The 23119-nt window shown below is 41.6% G+C and overlaps 1 protein-coding gene across 36 annotated transcripts in view; it reads left to right on the top strand.

Annotated features, from left to right (window-relative positions):
• The window catches only part of ABLIM1 (actin binding LIM protein 1), a 208211-nt gene that overhangs the window by 135338 nt on the left and 49754 nt on the right, over positions 1-23119 (top strand). For all 36 annotated transcript variants that reach the window (XM_081005995.1, XM_081005994.1, XM_081006007.1 and 33 more), the window contains 2 exons: positions 17132-17219; positions 20166-20224. In XM_081005995.1, the coding sequence (XP_080862121.1) occupies positions 17132-17219; positions 20166-20224 (147 nt within the window). The remainder of the gene's footprint in view (positions 1-17131; positions 17220-20165; positions 20225-23119) is intronic.

Raw genomic sequence — 23119 nt, 5'->3', positions numbered from 1 at the left:
GACATGGCTGGGGTGGGTGGGGAGAGAGATTGTAGCCACTTTCCTATTCCCTGCTCCTTTTTGCTGCCATTTTGTTTTGAACCAAGCCAAGGTTCGGATTAGCATGTTGTCAGATCTGGGATTTGTGATTAGGCCCTCTCCTCACTAACCATGAGCTATAGAATTCAAGATAGATGCAGGAACCAATTTTACAGCTGTCCCATTTGTTGCATTCAGTACAGGGCTTCTCAGAGTCAGATAATGTCAGGCTTCGGGGAAGTGGCTTCCTCCCTCCCTTTAGCCGTGGATAAGCAGAACAAAGCAAAAATAGTCTCTTGCCATTTAAAGAACAAAGAGCCCATTCTTGGAGTAAAGATGCTCCTTATTAAGGTTTACACCCACTTCCCCCAGAGTCACCCTTGTCACTTCCTCGTCTTGCAACCTGACTTCACAACCACTGTGCCTTCTGTGCACCTACCTTATCTAATCTCTGTGATCTTGAACTGATCGGCTGGACACTTTCCAGCAAACCGGAGTCTGTTAACTCTCTCTCTTTCCCAGTTCTTCTCCTAGCTGTTCACCACCCAGTTCTTCCCAACTTTTATCTTCTAAACTGTTTCCTTCTGCAAACCACTGTTCCATATCTTTACTGTCCCACTGCTCCTGGGAAGATCAGGATCCTGATCAGGAGAAGGGGGAGGGGGTAGGCTCCCACCATTCCTCATCTGTGCAGCCCTCCTCAGCACAGTCCCTGACAGATAGGAACTACCAACAGTGGGAAGGTTCAAATTAACCATATGAGAACCTGGAACTGATTAGACAACTGGGGCAAGTGGCGTTGAACATTAAGTCAGCAGTCCAGCCCACAGAATGAGAATGAATCCTAATCAAACAAGCCAGTAGGGAAAAGAAAACCAGGGGATTCAGCAGGAAGAGTAGGCACTGCAACCATTACAATAACAACAGCAACAAAAATCCTCTTTGACCTTTCAGAACAAGGAGTAGAAAGGAAAGCTCATCTACTGCAGATGAATTTGTAAATCTGTAGCTCAAGAACACCTAATGATACCAAGTATAACAGCTGATTAAACCTTAATTAAGCTGTGCTAATTTCTAGCAATGCACAAAAAAGAACTTGTATAATTTATTACATGTAAGGCTCTATAGAGCTATTGCCATGGTAACAAGGGCAGAGAGGAATCAGCATCAGTGGAAAACTGCTAGTTTCCTGTTGGCTGCTGGATCCTTAACAGGAAATGATGGTATGAAAAGAATGAGGGCTTATCTTTAATTTAGTGGAAAGTTTATTTTGTTAATCTTCAAAAATGTAGTGCAGGCTATATCTTCTCAACATTTCTAAGAAGTAATAGCTACAATAGATTACACTATCTATGATTTTCTGCTTTTATATTATGGGTGTATAAATGTGTGTGTGGAACCGCCAGAAGGCCTTCGTCACTGGACCGCAGTGTTTCGGCAGAACGATGGGGGTGGAGATGCTCCTTCAGGTATACTGGACTTAGGCCGTTTAGGGCTTTTAAGGTCAGCACCAACACTTTGAATTGTGCTCAGAAACGTAATGGGAGCCAATATAGGTCTTATGTGGTCTCGGCGGCCGCTCCCAGTCACCAGTCTAGCTGCCGCATTCTGGATTAGTTGTAGCTTCCAGGTCACCTTCAAAGGTAGCCCCACATAGAGCGCATTGCAGTAGTCCAAGCGCGAGATAACCAGAGCATGCAGCACTCTGGTGAGACAGTCCGCGGGCAGATAGGGTCTCAGCCTGCGTACCAGATGGAGCTGGTAAACCACTGCCGTGGATACAGAATTGACCTGCACCTCCATGGACAGCTGTGAGTCCAAAATGACTCCCAGGCTGCGCACCTGGTCCTTCAGGGGCACAGTTACCCCACAGCCTCCTATCCCCCCAAAACAGTAATTCTGTCTTGTCAGGATTCAACCTCAATCTGTTAGCCGTCATCCATCCTCCAAGTGCCTCCAGACACTCACACAGGACCTTCACCTCCTTCACTGGTTCTGATTTGAAAGAGAGGTAGAGGTGGGTATCATCCGCATATTGATGAACACCCAGCCCAAACCCCCTGGTGATCTCTCCCAGCGGCTGCATGTAGATGTTGAAAAGCATGGGGGAGAGGACAGAACCCTGAGGCACCCCACAAGTGAGAGCCCAGGGGTCCTCCACCACCACTTTCTGAACATGGCCCAGGATGAAGGAGCGGAACCACTGTATAACAGTGCCTCAGCTCCTAACCCCTCAAGACGGTCCAGAAGGATGTTATGGTCGATAGTATCAAAAGCCGCTGAGAGATCCAGCAGAACTAGGAAACAGCTCTCACCTCTGTCCCTAGCCTGCCGGACCAGTGCGACCAAGGCAGTTTCAGTCCCATGATGAGGCCTGAATCCTGACTGAAAGGAATCCAAATGGTCCGCTTCTTCCAGGCATGGCTGGAGTTCTTCAGCAACCACTCGCTCAATCACCTTGCCCAAGAATGGAAGATTTGAGACTGGGCAATAATTGCCCATATTGGCCACATCTAAAGATGGTTTTTTAAGAAGCGGTTTGATAACCGCCTCTTTCAACGGGTCTGGTAAGGCTCCCTCACAGAGAGAAGCATTCACCACCCCACGAAGCTCATCTCCCAGCCCTTCCCGACTAGCTTTTATAAGCCAGGATGGGCAAGGATCAAGGAGACAAATGGTTGGTTTCACTTGTCCAAGCAGCCTGTCCACATCCTCAGAGGTAACAGATTGGAGTTGATCCCACACAACTTGACTAGACAGGACTCTAGCACTCTCCCGCCCCAGCCCTGCTCCCATGGTGGAGTCTACTCTTCCCGAATCTGAGCAACTTTATCTGCAAAAAACTTTGCAAAATCATTGCAGGAGATCATGTGGCCTGTACTGAAGCCTCCAGAGGGGTGCCATTGAGGCTCCCAGCCCCCCCCCCCCCCCGCAAATGAGCATCCTTGCAAACTGGGTCCTTGACCCAGGTGAAATAAAGCCTAGTTCTGCCCCTGAGTAGAGGCTGGAGCAGGGCACCACTCCCACTTCACAACAACGTTCTGTTCCTTTATCTATATAGCAGCTTATGGAGTCTGGTTGGTGTGGTGAGCTGTTTGAAATACCATCCCATAATGTTTCAACGTCATTACACTAATATCTTTTTTAAAAGACAGAGTTTGAGGTGACATGACATGAAAATAAGATGTGTTTATGGTGTTTATGCTTCAGGGGGTGCCCTCAAGGCCTAAGGTCTCAGTCCAAGACATAGGGAAGCAGGGTTCAAGCTGTTGCATCATCACAACAAGCCAAGATCTAGCATCTCACAAAATGGGCTGTAGCTTCTGAAAGTCATATTCTGATTTTTTTTTGTATGTAACTAACAGACAGAAAATCAGAAGTATTTTTTATTTCTTTTTCTCCCCCCCTTCTATTCCTTCCTTCCTTTCTTTCTTTCTTTCTTTCTTTCTTTCTTTCTTTCTTTCTTTCTTGGTTTCCTTGGTGTCCTCTACTCTGGATCATTATGGGGATTATACACACATGAAACTGATGGATGGTTGCTCAGGGACCCTGGGTGAAAAGCGGGAAAGGAAAGATCTCCCAGGGTGGGAGACTGGGAGAAAAAAGAAAGAAAGAACGTCATTCTCTTGAAATAAATACTTTTTTTAGACTTTAAGCTGCTTCAAGGACGCAGCCTGTTCTTCTTTTAACCAAACACCCACAAACTTGTGGCTCTAAACTTACACTTTATCTATCCCTCCCTGAGCCCACTTATGTCACTTGTTACCAAGTTTGAAAAACATATTTTATAGGGATTACATCACAGATTCATATCTTTCCATCATTCCCACTAGAATTGGACTAATTAGAATTGAGTTTAACAGAAAGGAATGAAATCCCAGTGTAATGGAACTGTAGCAGCCAAGACTGAAATTACAATTAACCCAACCCAATTAATAACCCAATTAAATTTCAGGTTTAGCTATGAAGCTGAGATGAATATTTGAAATTTTCATATGTCAAGTACCTGTTTTAAAAGAATAGCACAGCTTGGCATGCAAATTCCTTCCTCTCTGATTTAGTTAGCTTCGCAAATCCAATATTCAAATCATCTGTATGATATGCACAGGAATATATTGTTTAGATAATTGCTGTTAAATGGCCTGGCAACATAATATTATTCTACAGCTTGCCAGAAAATCAATCAAGAGAATTGGCTCAAGGACAGTTTTTTTAAGGGGGCCAGTTTCTAATACGAAGACTCTGGTTAGGATTTGGGCTGCAATTCTGTACAAACGTACCTGGAAGTAGGTTCCATTGAATAAATGAGGTTTACTGTTGAGCAGATGTTTACAAGACTGCTTAATATCTACTGGATGCTTAGTAAATAAAGTATAGTCTTTTGGATACAGAATGTCCTCAAACTTTTTTGAAAAACATTTCTGTGCAGCTCTGCTTGATTCTAGAAGTATCCCCAAGGTGCTGACTTCACTCAGAAAGAACAAAGCTCTGAGTAATTCTGTTAAATGATTACACCTAGTTAGGTTTGCCATATTTTGAAGAGCAAAAAAAAAATGGACACATTTGCCAGCTTATACTTTTAACTATGGATTGCTATGATGAGACTCATTTTACATACCCATGAAAAAGAGGCTGTGTCCTGGAAAAAGAGGACATATGGCAACCCTAAATACAAACAAATGGTATCGCCCTCACCTGGACTAATGTGACCTCCCCCTGTCTTTTCCTCCACAATGGACTGATCCATTGATTCTGAGCTTGAACTGAAAAGACTGAACAGTCCTCCTCTTCACTGTGCAGTGATTGGGATACTGGAGGGTTGCGATTTGGAATGAAGAGAGGGCTGTCTTTTGGATTAGAAATATTAGCAGAGGTTAAGCTAGCCAGTTCAGTGAGATTGTGCTTTGGGAGTTTTTGTGTGTCAGCAAGATGTTTCTCGCAGTTCTTTTGAATCTGAGGAAAGTGGAATGAGCACCTCATTGGATGGAAAAGTTTTAGAAAGCATAGCAAAGAAGCCTTAGCAGAAGGTAAATGCTTCCAAATTCTTGTGAGATATAAGTGTACATTTGGAGAGCACAATACTTTCAGGAGAAAAATATGTGGGCAGGGGAGATGGGGTGACTCCATACGCCAAGCAGACAGCAAGAACAGAATATGCCTGTTTGCAGTTGGCGTGGCTTCTTGTCTTTGTCGTGATATATGTTATACTGAATATATGTACTATATTAATAATGTGTGTCATTCATTGGGTTGAATTCTAATTTGTTTTTGAACTGTTCTTAGTGTGTGCTTTGCTTTTATGGTATTCCTTTGAATATATTTTACATGGAAAAATGTTTCCCATATTACATCACAGTCAATCTTAAATTACTGTGAAATGAAGAAGTGAAAACCATGATTATACCTTATGCATAGGCTACACTAGTGAAATATCTCAGTGGGGCAGAGAAATTGTTTCTTGTGGGGGGGTGTAACTCTAAAAGCTGCTGCATCATTTAAAAATAAATAGATTTGCATCTCAGAATAAACCTATATGTCTATAAATTGCTATAGGAGAATTTGCTGCTTTAGGGCCCCTTTGCTTTTTTCACTGGTATCTCATATATTTGTATTTTTACTGTATTTTGTTGAACTTTATTGTTGCCCTACCTGAACATTTAGGAGAGGCAGGATGTAAATATTTTAAAATAAATAAATACAGTAGGGAATATCTCCGTGAACATCTTTTAGTTTCTGTATGCTACCCACACATTACAGTGGTTGTAGTTTTTGGCAAACATGTATTATTCAAACTCATTAGAGCCTATGATGACCCGATATATATATCTGCAGAGACATTTAAACTGCAGAAACATATTAGTCATATGTGAAAATGGCAACATTGTGTTGGTCACAGCTGCCTAGGGGACATGGTTTTGAAGGCCAGTGCATAATCTGTCTCCCCGTTCATCCCCCCATCCAGAAAAATGCTATTGAGAAGTAATATTAAGTAAATATAAAGAGCTGGCGGGGGAAATAAAGTACAAAGAAACATAAATTGTGCAAGGAATAAAAAATCTCCTTTGTGAAACAATTTGGATCTCATTGTTCCCTTGGAAAATCTTGTGACACTTCATAGGAATTTAGAAAAAAAGTTAAGCTTGCTTGCATGAGCTTTGCTCTCAAATTCCTGATTACCTGTCAGAAAATAATGTCCAGATTTCCTGCTGCTGAAGCTTGGGATTTACCTGTTAAGTTTCAGCACCCAGGTTGTCTCTCACATGCGGCTTTTGTTCATCCTCAAAATAATTTTGTGCAGTGTTTGAGAGGCTGGAGGTAGACTAATGTACCCCATCCTTCACCCCCTACCCCAAGTTGGTAGAGCACTCCTTCTTCATTGTATCTGTAAATATTTCTTTGATCCATTACCAACTTTAGTCAAACAGGTTATTGGGATTTTAATGCTTCAGAAGCCTGCAAAATTTCTTTGGTGAGACTGGAAAAATTATCATGTACACCACAGACAGTGCTTGGCTCTAAGGGTGTTTTAAAGACTGTTATTTGTCTTCAGCCTTGGAGGCCAGCATTGCTCATGGGTATGTACACTCATTTATTCTCCGTCCTCTCCCCAGAAAACTATTGCCTCTGAACAAACAGGTTTTGCTTGTTTATTTTCAATGCTTCAACAGGAAATCTAGCATATAATTTTGGATGAAAAACCATAACTTGAAAGGGGTAGCACAAGCAATAGAGGTGTTGAAGAAGCCTCCAGGAAGGGCAGGCGGAACAGTACAGTTTAGTGCACCTTCCACCACACTGGTCTGGCTATCATTCCACTTTGGCATGCAAAGAATTTGAACTCAGAGCTTGTGTTTTTGCAGAGCTCAGAGCAAATGTACATTGGCCCTTGGAGCAAAATGCTAACAATAGTTTCCCTCTCCATCCTATGGCCTTCCAAAATGTATTTTGGGGGGGTGTTATTGGGTTGTTTTTGTTTTTATTCTGATTATGTATTCTGTGATTTTATTTTCTGATTTTATCCTGTGAACTGCCCTAGGACCTGCAGGTATAGGATGGTATATACATTTAAAAAACAAATAACAAAATTTAGAGAGGAAAAATGAATGCATCCAGACCCACTCCCCCAAATTAGGAGTCTTTTGCCGATGGTTGCTGGTTTTGTTTGTTTGTTTGTTTACTTCCTGCTGCCTTCTTCGCCTTTCTACTTATTTGCCTTCTTTTCCCCAGAAATAATCACATTCCTTGCTATCTTCTAATGAGAAGCAAGGAATTTCAGAGTCCTCTGATATGCCAAGGATTCTGAGAAAGTTCCAGGATTGAAAGCTAACTGAGCATTGTAGTTGATGCTTAAAACAATTCTGTACTTGTCTCTTACTCTGGTTGATTCGGGGGGGGGGGGGGCAACTGTGGTGGTTTCATGCCTAAGGGTGCATTAACACAGAAGCCATCCCTGTTTGTCTTTCCTTAAAAAAAAAAAGAGGTCACAGTGTTTGTTTCCTGATTAGTCTTGTTTCCCTGTATTTCTGGTTGGGAGTGCTAAACCAGACATGCCTATTAGTAGAGAGGGGGAGACAGGCTGCTTTCATGTTTCCTTTGCTAGATACACGCCATAGTAAATTTAGATGGTCTGTGCAGGTGTTGTCCCAGAGAGACTGTAATAATATGACAGATGGGCAGTGCATGGCTGCCCCACAACGAACATGGTATTTATTTATTAATTAAATTTCTATCACTCCTTTCTCCCTAAGGAAGCCCAACTTGTTGATGCTTCCTCCAGTGATTTGTAAACAACTTGTGCTGGATCATAGCTGTCACAGATTTGAAAATAAGGGACCAGCAGCCTTGAAAATAAGGGACCAGCAGCCAAAATAAGAGACCTGCAGCCTCACCTGTTCCAGGCACTCCAGTCTTCTTGTCCTCCTGCAGTCTGGTCAAACTCATGCTGGTAGCTTCGAGAACACTGTCCAACCAACTTTGTAACCAGAGGTTCAACTGAATAGAATCTGAATCACATGCACCACAAGGCCTATGCAGCCTCAACTTAAGATGGCTCCCTGGCCTGGCTTTGCACTGCAAAGTTTGCAGCAGCACGTGCAACAAAATGGCGTCCAGCATTCAAAAAACCCCTCAGCTTGCATTAACTAGCCACACACAAGGCATGCAAGCTCCACCCCCCAGTCGTTCTTAGACTTCTTATTGGGTGAGCAACACAGCCAAGCAACACAGTTGGAGCCTCCCTCCTCCCTGGCCAGCAGGGAGGGAGGGAGAGGAGCTGCTTCCTTTGAAATTTAAGGGACATCATTTAAGGGACATTTAAGGGACATCCATCAATAAGGGACAGCAGCGGGACATGGCGCTGGAATAAGGGACTGTCCCTTCAAATAAGGGACACTTGACAGCTATGGTGCTGGATAGTGTTCATTTACTGCCCAGATGCAAATATCTAACAGGGACTCAGATGTCAATCAGTTGGTGCCTTTTGTAAATGACAGGAATAACTTGGCACCAATCGACACAACACAAGCATATACATGCACATGACACATGCACTTGGGTGGATTTGCCTGTATAATTGTACTGTGTCACAATTTGCATAGCTAATTGATCCAGATTACCCAAGGTGTCAAACAGGATAGTGGATTCCCCCAAGGGTCTGGTGGTAGTTAACTTATCCATAAACTTTCTAAAGTCAAGTCAGATTGTGAAAAGCTCTAAAGGACTCGTCTGAGGTGGCTGGCTGTAGAGGAAAATAGGCGAGTTTCAAAGGTTGTTTTTCGCCCACTTTTCAACGCTTTCACATTCCCAGAATGCAGGGAGTGAATTTCGACTAAACAATTTTAACAAACAGGTACAGTGGTACCTCACAAGACGAATGCCTCGCAAGACAAAAAACTCGCTAGACAAAAGGGTTTTTTGTTTTTTGAGCTGCTTCGTAAGACGATTTTCGCTATGGGCTTGCTTCGCAAGACGGAAACGTCTTGCAAGTTTGTTTCCTTTTTCTTAACACCGTTAATACAGTTGCGACTTGACTTCAAGGAGCAACTCATAGAACACGGTGTGGTAGCCTTTTTTGAGGTTTTTAAAGACTTTGGTGATTTTTGAAGCTTTTCCAAAACTTTCCCGACACCGTGCTTCACAAGGCGAAAAAAATCGCAAGACGACAAAACTCGCGGAACGAATTAATTTCGTCTTGCGAGGCACCACTGTAAAGCAAGTGGACCATGTAACAAAATATTACTATGTACCCAATCTTTATTTTAGACCAACCAGGGCTGCTTGGCATATTTTGAATGAGTCCTGTGGGAGTGTGGCATAACCTGAAATAGCTGCCATAATGAAAAGAGACAGGACCACAATGTAGTGTGGGTATGTGTCTCCTCACCCTCCCACCAAACAATGTAAAAAAAGCACCTTCATCAACCACCACTATGCTTGCTCACAGAGGAAGGTTCTTTATGCCTCTTCTCTGTTCAGAACAGGGAGGAAGGGTTCCAATCCTGTCATCCAGCGAAATGTGAGCATGTTTAAGGAGTGGTGGTAGGGTTCAGTGTAGAAGAGGCCAATGCAGTGCAGCAGGAAGTCTCCTGTGCATTGTTGTATTTTGAAGGGCTATTTACTGAGACCTTGGACTTCCGGGGTGGCGCCATCGGCAATGGCGGACTCCCTCTGAATTGGAGGGACTAGCTCCGCGCGAAACGGGTCTTTTCCGCTACGGCGAAGCGGGGACCCTCTTAAAAATCACAGGCGGATGAAGCCTGTGATCATGGGACTCAGCGGGCACCCTTAGCGCCCCCCCAACCCGCAAAGGAACTCACTAACGGGCTCCGAAGCGAAGAGGGGGAAGTGGCGCGGTGCTGTGAGTCAACTGCTATTTCCATGGAGCGAAGCCGCACAGCCGTTGCCGGAGAGCGCTGCCTTTTTCCTGGGACAATTTGGCTTCTAAAATAAGCACCCGTGAGTACTTAAACTTTGAACAATTGGACTTTAAATAAGGACTTGCAACCAGAAAGGAATTGGACTTAAACATTTTATTTCAATTTGGTACTGAAACGGGAAGGTCTAAACAGGAAGTCAGCCTTCCATTTCTTTGTAGACAGAATAAAGCAAAGACAACGTAAACTAGAGCTCAGAAAATCGCTTTTAAAGGATTGGCTTTCATCATTTAAAATTGTTGAACCCCCCTTCGGCAGCAGGAGAAGAAGGGGGATCTTTTCTGGACTGTTTAAACCTGCAGAAGTGAGTTTAAAGTAAAGTAACTTTCCATCGTCTTGACCCTGGAGCGGGGTGTCAGGACTGACGTTTGAAGCTCATTGACCAGAGACAAACGCTTTTGACAGATAGCTAAAAGAAGAGAAACATAGTGATTCCATTGTTTCCTTTCGCACCTTAAAGGAACAAATATTGACAAAATATCTGAAAAAAAGGAAACTCTGTTGCTAGACTTGTCTTTAAAAGAAAGATTAAATAGAAGTTTTCCCCCTAGAGGGAGACTGTGAAACTGTAACCAACTCCTGGGAGCTGGCAGCTGTTACAGATTACAATCGTGGGAATAGACATCTGACCTTCAGGACAATGTATTCAGAAGCTCTGTTGTGTGCTTTCTATAAAACAAATGCCCTACTGGAACAGCTACATGAGAAGACGAATTTGATGGCTGATTCGATTAGAAATTTTGAACAGGCAGTGGGAAATTTTGAACAGGCAGTGGGAAAATATGTGGAGCCCACCCAGGAATTAAATCAGGAGTGTGCCCTGACAGAACAGGCCCAACAGGAATATGAACTTTCGGATTTGACAAATGAACTTGGAAAAAGCCAGATTTGGAAAGAAAAAGTTTGGTTTGGTTTGGAAATGGGGGGTTGGATAGACCCTCCTATGCAGGGATGTTTGGACTTTTCAAGTCTGGCAATGGGCCGTGAGATGTTTGGGATTGTGGGGGCTCTCAATTTTGGAGGGATTTTGAAACATGTTTTTAAATACCACATGGAATTTAGTGTCGATTATGGAAAAGGGGCTGATCTGTCAAGAATGGTCAAAAATATTGCTAAGCTGGAGTTCCCACGAGTGAAACGAGCAGGAGACAAGGGAAAATACAGTTACAAATATGAAGAAGAGCTGCGGAAGGGACATGGAAGAGACTTAAGGGCCTCGGATATTAGGATACCAGGTTAATGTGCCAGATCGATGGGATAACAAGGACTGACAAAACCCGGGACCAGGAGGAAGGGATGCTGGATGAAGATTGGATTTGTTTTTATTTCTCTTTTTCACTACTAGGACTGTTTTACAAAATTGATGAATGTTAGAAAAATGTTGGAATGAAATTACTTGGCTTTAGTAAAAATGTTTAAAGAATTATGCAAGAATATTATGGTTATGAGAAGTTGGTAAAAATAAGATTTAAGTTTTAAGTTTCAAGGTTTTTTAATCGTAAGATAGGATTAAAATAGTTTAAGGTAATGTAATAACAGAATATTATGAAATATGGAAAGGATTTGCTGTGACAATTAACAACCAGGATACAAGGAAGGGGAGGAGGAGGAGGTCAAGGAAAGAGGGTAATGATAGTTGAGGAGTTGAGAATAATGGATTTGTTTTTAAATGTTTTTAAATGTTTGTGGTGTATTTTTTTCCCCCTCTCTTATTTTGAATTTGTATATGTATGGTTGGAAGTGGCTTGTTTTTCTCTTTTTCTACTTTGTTTTTCTTTTGTATTTAAAAAAAATTTTTTTTTTCCAATAAATATCATTAAAAAAAAAAAATTATTGATACCTTTTGGGGGGCTACCATTGAACATACTGGTAGGCACATTGGCACCCACAGGTGTCATAATAGTGATCCCTGTTTTAAATTGTGCTTAGGAGAGGCAGCTACATGAGGAGGGTTGGGTTAGTCATACCTCGGGTTGAATGTTCTTCAGGTTGAGTGCTTTTGGGTTGTGCTCTGCGGCAACCCGGAAGTAATGGAGTGCGTTACTTCTGGGTTTCGCCGCTTGCGCATGTGCAGACGCTCAAAATGACTTCATGCGTGGAAGCAGCAAAACGTGACCCGCGCACGTGCAGACGCGCCATCGCGTCTTACGTCCCATTCAGGATGCGAACAGGGCTCTGGAACGGATCCCGTTCGCATCCCAAGGTACCACTGTATTCTACTCTTACAGTAAGAAAGGCCCAAAGGATATTCCTATGCTGAACCACAGCCTGTGTGCAAAGACGTTGAAGGTCAAATTGATCTTCAGTGACATGTAGCTGACCTGGCATTGTTGGCATTTGAAGACTTTGCAAAAAAGGGGGGAGGGGAGTGTGGGGAAATGGCATACAATGTAAGAGTTAAGAAGCCTCACCTCAGTCTTATGTCTGAGTTTGTGGCCTCAGCAGCAGCATGCTTAAAAAGAAAATCTGCTAGAATTCTTGGTTTCCAGATGTTCTTCTAATATCCTACATGCAGCCAGTTTAAAGCACAATGTAGATCCATCCTGAAGTGACCCTTTCGAACAATGAAGCAACCATAAAACACAAGTGAAACATTCACCCTAAAATTGGAACCAGATGTCAACCTAGCAGGTTTCAGAGACACTGTAGAAATCCCATATATATGTCCAGGATTTGTGGTAAAGGGGAGAGAAGGGAACCTATATAGAAATGTATTATCAAATTGTTAGACCCTTGAAATATAGCAAGAAATAAAATAAAATTATATGTGTAAAATGCAATAAAATTAAATAATAGAATAATGAAATTGTGTAATTGGAGAAACCTATCATCTAGACTCAACAAAAAGGTAGAAACTTCTGCGTTTAGGTACAAACTACATGTGATGCTCAGCTGTGTGCAGTTTGCCCCCAATTTTGGGGTGTTTAAGGCCTGTGACTTGAAGCCCTTAAAATCCTTTTTCTTTCTAAGGTTAATACATATCAACAGAAGGACATTCCCTGTTTCAGAGTGGAATGTCCATGCATTTGAATACATAGGACCCTCAGTGGTATATAAATTTGAGGGTAACATCCAAGATTGTGTAGGTAGACCTCTCTTCCCTCCAGCAGCCCTGTGTTACCCTGTGGCACCCACTAATTTATGCAGAATTATTTGAAAATGTATAAACGTTCCTTCCAGTAGCACCTTAGAGACCAACTTTCGTGTTCATGAACACTTCTTCAGATACCATGCACACGAAAGCTCATACCAATAACAAACTTTGTTGGTCTCTAAGGTGCTGCTGGAAGGATTTTTTATTTTGTTTCGACTACAGCAGATCAACACGGCTACCTACCTATAACTTGAAAATGTATGACATGTTTGATGTAAAAAGTCAGCTGGTTTGCCCCTGAAATGAATCTAAATAAACCCTAAAACCTGAAATATTGACTACAAACTTTAGAAAGTCTTTTGGTGTTTGTTTATGATGCTAAACTGCGGTTTATTTTAACCACAATGTGCATGAACTGCAGGTTGGTGCCCACATCTCAAAACAATCTCAGTTTCCTTAGTCAGTGAGAACAAGCAACCAAGTGTCTGGTTTAGAGCTTCATCTGAACCTACACTTGTGATTCATCTCTTGACTTCAGATTGTGATTTATTTAGAGAGGAACAAACCAAGAGCAACGTTTTGAACATAATGCTAAACCAATCACTCTGTGGTTTGTTTCTCCACTTGGGAAATGAGTAAGGCCAAAAGCAGGAGAGCTTCAGGTGGTAATAACAAACCACACAGCTTTGCTTTTCATTAGATGACTAGTGTATATCTGTTTTCAGGAATGGGAGCCCTTGTCTTCCAAGCATTATCCCTGTATCCTAATATGTTTACCAGCCTTTATTGTGGTGATTACTCTGAATTTCACAAAAAAACAGCCCATGTATCAAACAAACTTAATAAATGGCTCATCACAGGGAAGTTGGTAGAATATTATATCCCCCCCTCATGTTATGTTTAACCAGTGATAGCAGACTAAGGAAAACTGAGGACGAGACATAGCCGTCAAGTAAGAATTCCAAAGTTAGAAGAGGTAATGTTTGAAGAAGGCATCATGTGAATTTCAGATGGAGGGGAATTACCTGCAGCTTTGGGGATTTTTTTTTAATAAAGCCATGCTGTAAATATTAGGCTGCTCTGCTATGTAAGGTGTTCCATTAACATTCCAAGGGTCATAAAATACCCATACAGCACAAAGGCAGGTTGTTTTAATAGTGTTTTGCTCCTGAGAGAGTATTTAATACCATAGTGACATATACAGAAATGGGGTACTGTTAAATATTTTACTAGATCTAGTTGTCAAAATGGAATGGTTCATTATTGTGAGAAAGGGAATTGCTTTCTTACTGTAAGAAGAACACAGCATTAAAATTAATTCTTTGTCAAATGATAGGAAAGAGTTAATGAGATAGGAGGGCTGAACCCAGCTGTTGAACTGTAATACTCAAAAAATGTGTCCCTTTGGCCAAGAGAAAATATCTGTTCATAATTAGCCGTCCTTCTGCCAGATCCATTGGCAGTGAAGAAATCCTGGTGGGTGCCTGATAATGTGTATCTGCCTTCCAATGGCTGTTCTCTTGGAAAGGAGCAGAAAAATGAGGTCAGAAGTACTTACACTTAACACAGAGGGAAAACATCCATCTGATCGGGGTGTAGTTCCAATAGTCCTTGCAGCCTACAAGTTTGGTGAAGAATAGAAGGGTGGAAAGTGTAGTTGTGTACTTTGTGTACCCCTAGACAGAAATACTACAGACATTTTCTTGGGAATAAGACATTTTGGTGTGAACTGGCATGGCATTATTCGTTTGGTCCTCAAGCTGGGATTGCATACTTTAAGTGTAACCTAGAGAAAGTCAGGACTATGGCCTGGTTTGCAGGAAGGAAACCACAGCTGCTTTGTTCTCCCACAAGCTGCTAACAAACACAAACCATGATTATAGCTTTTGGTTAGTCAGAAAGAGAGTAACATGGGTAAGGCTGGCTATGGCTATCTCATACCTTACCACACAGAAACTACCCCTTGAGTAATACTATATTGCAAACAAAAGTAAATTTCAATTTTTGATACAAAATTCTACAATGCAACTTTTGCCCGGACGAATAAGGAAGAGAGCCTTATTTGTAAAGAATTTTGAATGACTAGCCAGAACTGTTTTTTAACAACTTTGATGTTGCTTGTCTGCAGCCGTGCATGTACGCCTCCCCAAAGATGTTGTAAAACGCTGTTATTAGTCCCTCCTCACAAAAAATAAACCTCTGAAGCTAAGGGAGGCTAGTGTTTTTGTTTTTATGGTCCCTAAGCATTTCTGATTTTGGGTTAACTAGCCTGTTAAGTAAAGACAGGTTTCTGCAGGAAATCAGACAATGAATGGTTCAGTGGAATTAAGTTATAGAATGAGATGACACTAGTTCTCTTGACTCCCGGTTTATCATTTTAATTCTGCACAGTTTCCAAACACACATACCTTTTTAAAAAACAGTTTTACTGTATATGTTTCTTCATTCTGTTAAATTCTGCAGTTCATGGTTATGCAAGTATTAGCAAGTGCAGCCACTCAATCTATTTTGCTTTTAATTTGATTTGTTCAATATGTTTAGGCAGCTCTCAGATACTTGATATTTTCCTAATTTGCCAGTGGGGAGACTAAGGCTGCAATGAAGTCTCAGTTAGTATCATTAACTTATAATGCTGTCATTCTGTGTAATTCTCTTGCTAATGCTAACCTTTGCCTCAAGTGAGAGGACACAACAGAGAACAATCTGTTGGTCTTCTGCCATAGATGATCATTTAATTGAATGCAGCTAAGAACCTATAGTTTAGTGCTTCCTTCCTTTCACTTCAAAGTTACTTATTCAATGCATGTTTACTTGGAAGGACTTGGACCCTAGTAAGAATGCTGAAGATTATAGCCTTAGCGGTGTCCAGTAATACATCTTCACAAAAGGAACTTGGCATTCCCTATTAATACGGGCGCTTACTTGATGCCCTTTTGAGTGCAGTTCGTCAGACACTGACATTTTGTTCCTTTGGACCTTAGGTCCCTGATGTGGTCCCCGTGGGTACCATGGCACCCTCAAACATGCCCCTTGGCACCCACTATGGCCTCCTGCCACTCCTCATTTTTAAAGGTTTTTTTAAATAAAAAAACACACACAATTTATTTTTGTTTGGTTGAGAGTGTTTCTTGTTAGGGAGGGGTGGGTGTGACAGAACATAGATGTTTTGTTATTTTTTGCTGGGGGTGGTGATCCCGAACTTCATCAGTTTTTCTTCCATGAAACAGGTATATTGTGGGGCCTACCACAGTTCGCTAGATTTTCAAATGTACCCTTGAGCCCTGAAAAACTGGAGACCCCTGCTTGAGATGCTTTGCCAATTCATGGTTGTTCCAGAAGACTTTTCGTTGCTATAGCCCTCCTAGACTTTCTTGCTTTAGTGTTACTACCTCAACTATTGATGTTGCTTTTTTGCTGGTATTTGATTTTTCTGTAATGTTATGTTGGATTTGTTTCTATGTGTTGTGTGAGTTATGTGAGCTGCTTTTAATTCACTACTTTGTGAAAAAGTGGGATACAAGTTGTTAAATAATATAAATGGAATAACTTTTGTCTACTCAGTCTTGTATCAATTTATCTAGGAGACTTGGGTGACTAAGAGTATTTGGATTTAGTAATGAGATTAAAAAGCATTTATCACCTCTAGACTGCAACTTTAAATCCAATTCAGGCCAACAATACAGTATATTGAATGCTTACCTTATTGTACAGCCAGTGAATGGTCAGTGTAAATTAAATTAATGTGTCAATCCCAGTTTTCCACAGGGGCTATATGTCTCCTAAGAGTCAGGGCTAATAGCAGTGGAAAGGAAAGAGAAATACCGGGTACTGACCTCTTGCTATTAAAACAAGCAAATGGTCCCTTTGGGCCAAAGCTGAAATGGAGCAGTGAGGAATGTGAGTTTATATATTGGCATACATGTGTTCAGAATTTATTTATTTATGTATTTAATATATTGGTCACTTTTTCTTGCCAAAGGCAACCCAAAACAATTTACAACCAAGCAATATCAAACATAGGCTATAATGAATAGTGATAAGTGTGGTATGGGTCAGATCGCATTTTCTTGCATTTGTATTTCTGCAGGCAGGGGACAAGCATTACCATCCAAGCTGTGCACGATGCAGCAGATGCAATCAGATGTTCACAGAAGGAGAAGAAATGTACCTGCAAGGTAAGGACAGAACTTTTTTTTTTTAAGTTTGGGAGCTGCTTTGAGCATATGAAAAAGCAGAATCAAATTGATGTAGTCAACAGGCAGCCCTGTTCAGGGAAGTTTTTAATGTATGATATTTTAGTGTTTTTTGGTTTCTATGGAAGCCGCCCAGAGTGGCTGGGGAAACCCAGCCAGATGGGCGGGGTACAAATAATAAATTATTATTATTATTATTATTATTATTATTATTATTATTATTATTTAAATAAATAAAACCAAAGTGACTGACAAAGATCCACTTCTTTAGTAATTCGTATGTAACATTTCGGACCTCTATTTATGAACTATATCTGCTGGAGAATCCCTCTGCCAGAAATATTTGGTGACCCCTCTCCCAGTTTTCATATTCTCCAAATCTTGACTACAGCTCTTGGGTAAGGAGGAGAGAGCTTAACCCTGATAACAGGTTCAGATAACATGCTAGACCAAACACTGGCTGACATAAAGGGAACTGAGAAAGGAGCAAAGCAGTTGCAATCTCATCTCCAAGTGCCTGCACTTTCACCCTACATTATGTACAAATGTGGCTGATTTCAATTGGATCATCTCTTATCTGTATGCTTGTTGACACTCGGAAAATGTTTGCAATTAAAAAAAATGTTAGATGAGTATGTTTCAAGTTACTTAACAATAAAAGCTGGTGAATAAAAATTAAGTTTATAATGAAAAAACTTAGTGCTTATTAGTTATCCCTGCTCAACGTATTAGTTAAGTAGGCTTCCTTCTCATGGAATAATTTGGTAAAATACTGTGTCTTTTCCTGCCTTTTGGTAAAATAATTTGGTAAAATACTGTGTCTTTTCCTGCCTTTCATTTTCACAAGTATAGGGGCTAAACACTTATTTAAAACAAAGAAAAAGAAATATATATATAAAAAATTAAAATGTCCAGTAGCACCTTAAAGGTAAAGGGACCCCTGACCATTAGGTCCAGTTGTGGACGACTCTGGGGTTGTGGTGCTCATCTCGTTTTATTGGCTGATGGAGCTGGCGTACAGCTTCCGGGTCATTTGGCCAGCATGACTAAGCTGCTTCTGGCGAACTAGAGCAGCGCACAGAAACGCCGTTTACCTTCCCACTGGAGTGGTACCTATTTATCTACTTGCACTTTGATGTGCTTTCGAACTGCTAGGTTAGCAGGAGCAGGGACTGAACAATGGGAGCTCACCCCGTTGTGGGGATTCGAACAGCCAACCTTCTGATCGGCAAGTCCAAGAGGCTCAGTGGTTTAGACCATAGCGCCAGCCACGACCCTTCAGATTCTTTGGTATCTGAAGAAGTGTGCATGCACATGAAAGTTTATACCCAGAACAAACTTAGTTGATCTCTAAGGTGCTACTGGACATTTTTATTATTATTATTTATATTTTGACTGCGTCAGACCAACATGGCTACCTACCTGAAAGAAAAAGAAAGAAAGCTGAAAGTTCAAGGGAAGTGAGAGGGCGGGATCCACCTAATAAGCTCCAGCAGACCAAGTCTTGTACAAGGACTTCCACTTGCACAATAGGGATTCCCTCTTGTCCTCCCACCACACCCCCCTCTGGGTGAGGTCAGGAGAACACTCAGAACAGGGTGTGTGAGGGAAGGAGATGGAGGGTGGTTCCCACTGGCGAGCTGAAATGCTTGTGCAGATGGAATGAATGGAAGAGTTTGGCACTGAATCCCACCCAGAAACTACCTAAGGAAACTAGACTTAGCCTCAGGCCTCCCTGTGACTGTGCCTTTCTTCAATAGCCTGTCTGCACTAGAGGCAGTAAATGTGGTTCCTGGGCTAATATGTGGCTTATTGTAGATTTTCTTGAAGAAGAAGATGCAGTCCAGAGCTACGTGACTGGGGAGTATTCTGGCAGGATAAAGCCCACATTGTGTTTCTTACCTTGGCTGCAAGTTTTGACTAGCTTTGCCTCTGAGCCAATATTCTCATGACTTGGAACCTTTTGGACATGAAAGGAGTGACTTTTCTTCCCCCTGGTCCCAAATCTGTGCCCTTCTCATGAAAATGTTTATAATGGAGTGTGCTGATAATAAATGCCATGTGATTATTATCCTTTATTACAGTGCCAAAGGTGGATCTTGTTGAATAAAGGTTCCCCATACTGTTTACTCTGACATTTACTTTGTAAACCTCCTGCTTTTGTTGGGAGAGGATTTCCTTTGCTTTATTGCTTGTACTGTAGCTAATAAAAAGCACAACTTTTGGGAATGTTCCCTTTTCTTTTTAGTGTCAGGCATGTTATTTTACTGCCACGGTCAAATGGGCTTTAAACTTAAGCTTTGGATTGTTTGAGATTCTAGTTAATTTTGACATTGGCTTTTGTGAAGACAGGGGTGGATTTTTTTTATTTTCCAAAAGACCTTTTAATGGCAAACGTAAGCATTCTTTACTGAGGGCTCCTCAGATGGTTTGTTTATTGGGCATTCACCAACCGGAAGCCTCACCTTGGTTTTCGAACCATTTCGGGAGTCGAACAGACTCCTGGACCGGATTAAATTCGAGAACCAAGGTACCACTGTAGTGCTGTAGTGCCAGGGGCACTGTGGAATTGATTTTAATTCCTAGTGGAGATGGGAGAAAGTGACTTGGACAACCTGAGTGATAGGTTGTCCACAGCAGAAGCAACTCTTGAGAATTCAGGGTATTAATATTACTTCAGTACTCTTTGCTGTTTGCATGCTTCCATGCTCCTTTAGGTACCCTATCAACTGTACATTTGTCAATAAAGAGACTATTACAGTACAACCATTAATACTTCATTACGTTGTTTTTCCTCCAAAAGGAAATTGACCCAGCAAACTGCCTTAAATCCTGCCTTGGATGGGTGAAACGAAATACTTTCACTTCACTTTGTTTCTTCTGACCTGAATGCAACATGACTTGACTTGTTCTCTCTCCACTCTCCAGGTTCTACAGTTTGGCACCCTGACTGTAAGCAGTCCACAAAGGGTGAAGAAAAGCTAAGGGTAAGTTTTGTTGCTGTTGAAAAGGGTGTTTTAGCACACTTGGCAGCCTGCATTTACAGGAGCAGATTCCACCCACCTTACCTAGAAGAAGTATAGGGTATTGTGGAATTAGGCAGCTTTCTGATTACTTAAGGCAGACCATCATGCGAATGACGCACAGACCATGTTTCCTGCACAGCAAGCAGATAGCCTGGCCTGCATCCAAACATTTTCTACTTCTGAGTGTCCTTTGCAATGGCACTCAGTCCTGCAAACACTTCCTAACAGGTCCTGGGCAGCATCCTAACAGCATTATCATATGTTGTCAAAAACAACATTACTTTCCTGGGAGCCAAATGTGTGGTTTACGAAGAGAATCTTGCCACCTCAAATAATTGATTTGGCTGTTCTTACATTCTTGAGAGGGGGACAAGGAGGGATGTGGTCAGCAGCAGGCACAAGAAAATAGGAAAAGAGACACAGCTTCAAACTGGTAATGGAAAATAATGTGACATTTAATAAAAGACTTGTTGCGTTATTGGAAAAGTTGTATTCTTGAGACCCTGAAGGTCTTCATTGCAATACTTTTGGCATTCTATTAAATTCCATTTTTTTCATACTATTATATTTTTTCCACACTCATGAATTCCTGCCATTTATATGAAGTTGTCAGGGTGATTCATGTCACCATTACTGAAATTGTTTGGGTCGTTTAGTTGGATGCTGTATTTATTTATAGTCTAAATAGTAATTTGACAGACCTTGTTTACATCGTCTTATCTGTTGGCCTCACTTTCTTCTCCTCCTCTCTGTATATATTATGTGTGCTTATATACCTCCTGACATAGCTGACCACTTCATATATCTAGCAGAATGGGCACCAGCCCATAACATTATTCCTTAGCCTTTAAGATACCATAAGGCTTGGGTGTTTTTCGCTGCAGTAGACTAATGCAGCTTCGCCATGTTGAGAATGAATGCTGTTTCTTGCAGCAATATATGGACATTGAATATACACTGCCAAATAAAAAAAACTGATTTTGTAGGGCACGGGGAAGAATATTTTATTACTTTATTAAAAAAAAATAGTGCCAGTAATTTCAAGGTTGTGACAGAAGCCACTAAGCATATTTCCGTATCATTGAGATCAATAAGATCAGGGTAACTGGAGGCAGGGATGTGGCAGATTCTCTGCTGCATGTCCAGTCCTGCTAGCTAGAGGTGGCCCCCAGCTTTTCCACCTGTTCTGTTGCACCCTCTACAGGCTGCCCAGTTCCTCAGGTAATGGATCCAGCAGTTCCATCGCCAGCTTGCTCTATTCCTGAAGGGCCTTGTTTCAGGTCCTACGCTAACTACCACCAGCGGGACAACTGTTGGTGATGGCACGTGTTCTGCTGTGCATAGTGAGGGGCCTCCAACAGCAGAACCCCTTCACCAGCAGAAACCAGTGGAGCAGCCTTTCTCAGCCTGTGGGTCCCCAGATGTTGTTGAACTACAACTCCCATCACCCCTAGCTTGTAAGGCCAAAGCTCAGAGATGGGAGTTGTAGTCCAACAACATCTGGGGACCCACAGGTTGAGAACCGCGGCGTGGATGATATTTTCACCAAATCCTAACCCCCATAATAGAATTGAATAGCTTGTGTCCTCTGCACTAGCTGAAATATTTGCCTGAATAACTACAGACAGACCAAGAAACTTTAATTGTGTTGCATCACCCACAACAACACCACTGCCGTTATGAGAATTCTCTCACTAATTCAGAATGACCTTTCAAAATCCATTGGGTTTATTCCCAGTTCCCAAGGAAACTGAAGATGTTCCCGCCAAGTATCTCATTTCTTTTTCTTTCTTATACGAGCAAGTGCTCTTTCCTTTGCTGAAGATGATTCAGCATGCCAAAGCATTCACACACCGAATGTGGAAGGTGATAGTTAGAGAAGGCACTTAATACTACACAGAGTGAAAAGTGTATTTGCTCCCCCCCCCCCGCCTCCTGAAAGCCAAAATACACATTGTCAAAACTTGTTGTTGAAGCAGCTTCATTAGGGCTGCCTTTTGTCTGCATTTGTACTTGGATTGCCCCCTCCTTAACTGTGAGAGTTCTTACTGGTTTAGGTTTTAGGTGGAGTCCATAAAAACAATGATTGCTTAAGATCCATTTCCCTTTTGATTTCTTTCATAGAAGGTTACTGATGCCAAAATAAGCAGGAAAGAAAGCAACGCTTTAAGTGTAGAGATGTTTCTTTCTTTTATGGTTGCCTGCCAGATGGAGATTTTCTGTTGTTAGGATGTGCTGCTGCTTTAGCAGTATGTGTTACCAAGTTGGTTTTAATGAAATGTTGTTTTTTCCACTGGGAAAAAAACTTTTTTTACATTTCTGTGTATCTAGTTGCCCCTCCAATTGCCCTTTTTATTGCACATTCATGGTCATCTGTGCCCCCCGGTGCTATCAGGGTATTTGTGCACCATGCCTCTTTCAGTCCTGTTTTGCACCCGCAAATGTTTTGGGGGCTGCCACACTGCTTCATTTTCATTCACTGTATATCCTGTAACTTCTTGCTGAACTCCCATAACTTTTCATATTGCAATTGTTCTGGGTTATTTTTGTCCCACTTTTGGTGGGATTAAGCCCCTCCAGACAACAATAATAGGCACATCCAGACCACATATTTAAACCACTTTTAACAAACTATTCTCCTTCTCAGGGATCTTTGGGAATTGTAGTTTTGTGAGGGCGAAAGGAGGGGTTTTCTAACCATTCTTAGCACCCTTAGCAGACTGCAGTTCCCAGGATTCTTTGAAGGAAATGCTGGTATTTATAGTGGTATAGAAGTGCTTTAAATGTGTAGTGTGGGTAAGCCCAGTGTGGTAGCCTTGGGGAAGCATCATAGAACAACTAATAAAGCAGAATAAT

The sequence above is a fragment of the Podarcis pityusensis genome (assembly GCF_964106645.2).
Source record: "Podarcis pityusensis genome assembly, chromosome: 5".
NCBI lineage: Eukaryota > Metazoa > Chordata > Lepidosauria > Squamata > Lacertidae > Podarcis > Podarcis pityusensis.
Note: the sequence above shows the minus strand (reverse complement) of the source record. Positions and strands in the feature narration are given on the sequence as shown.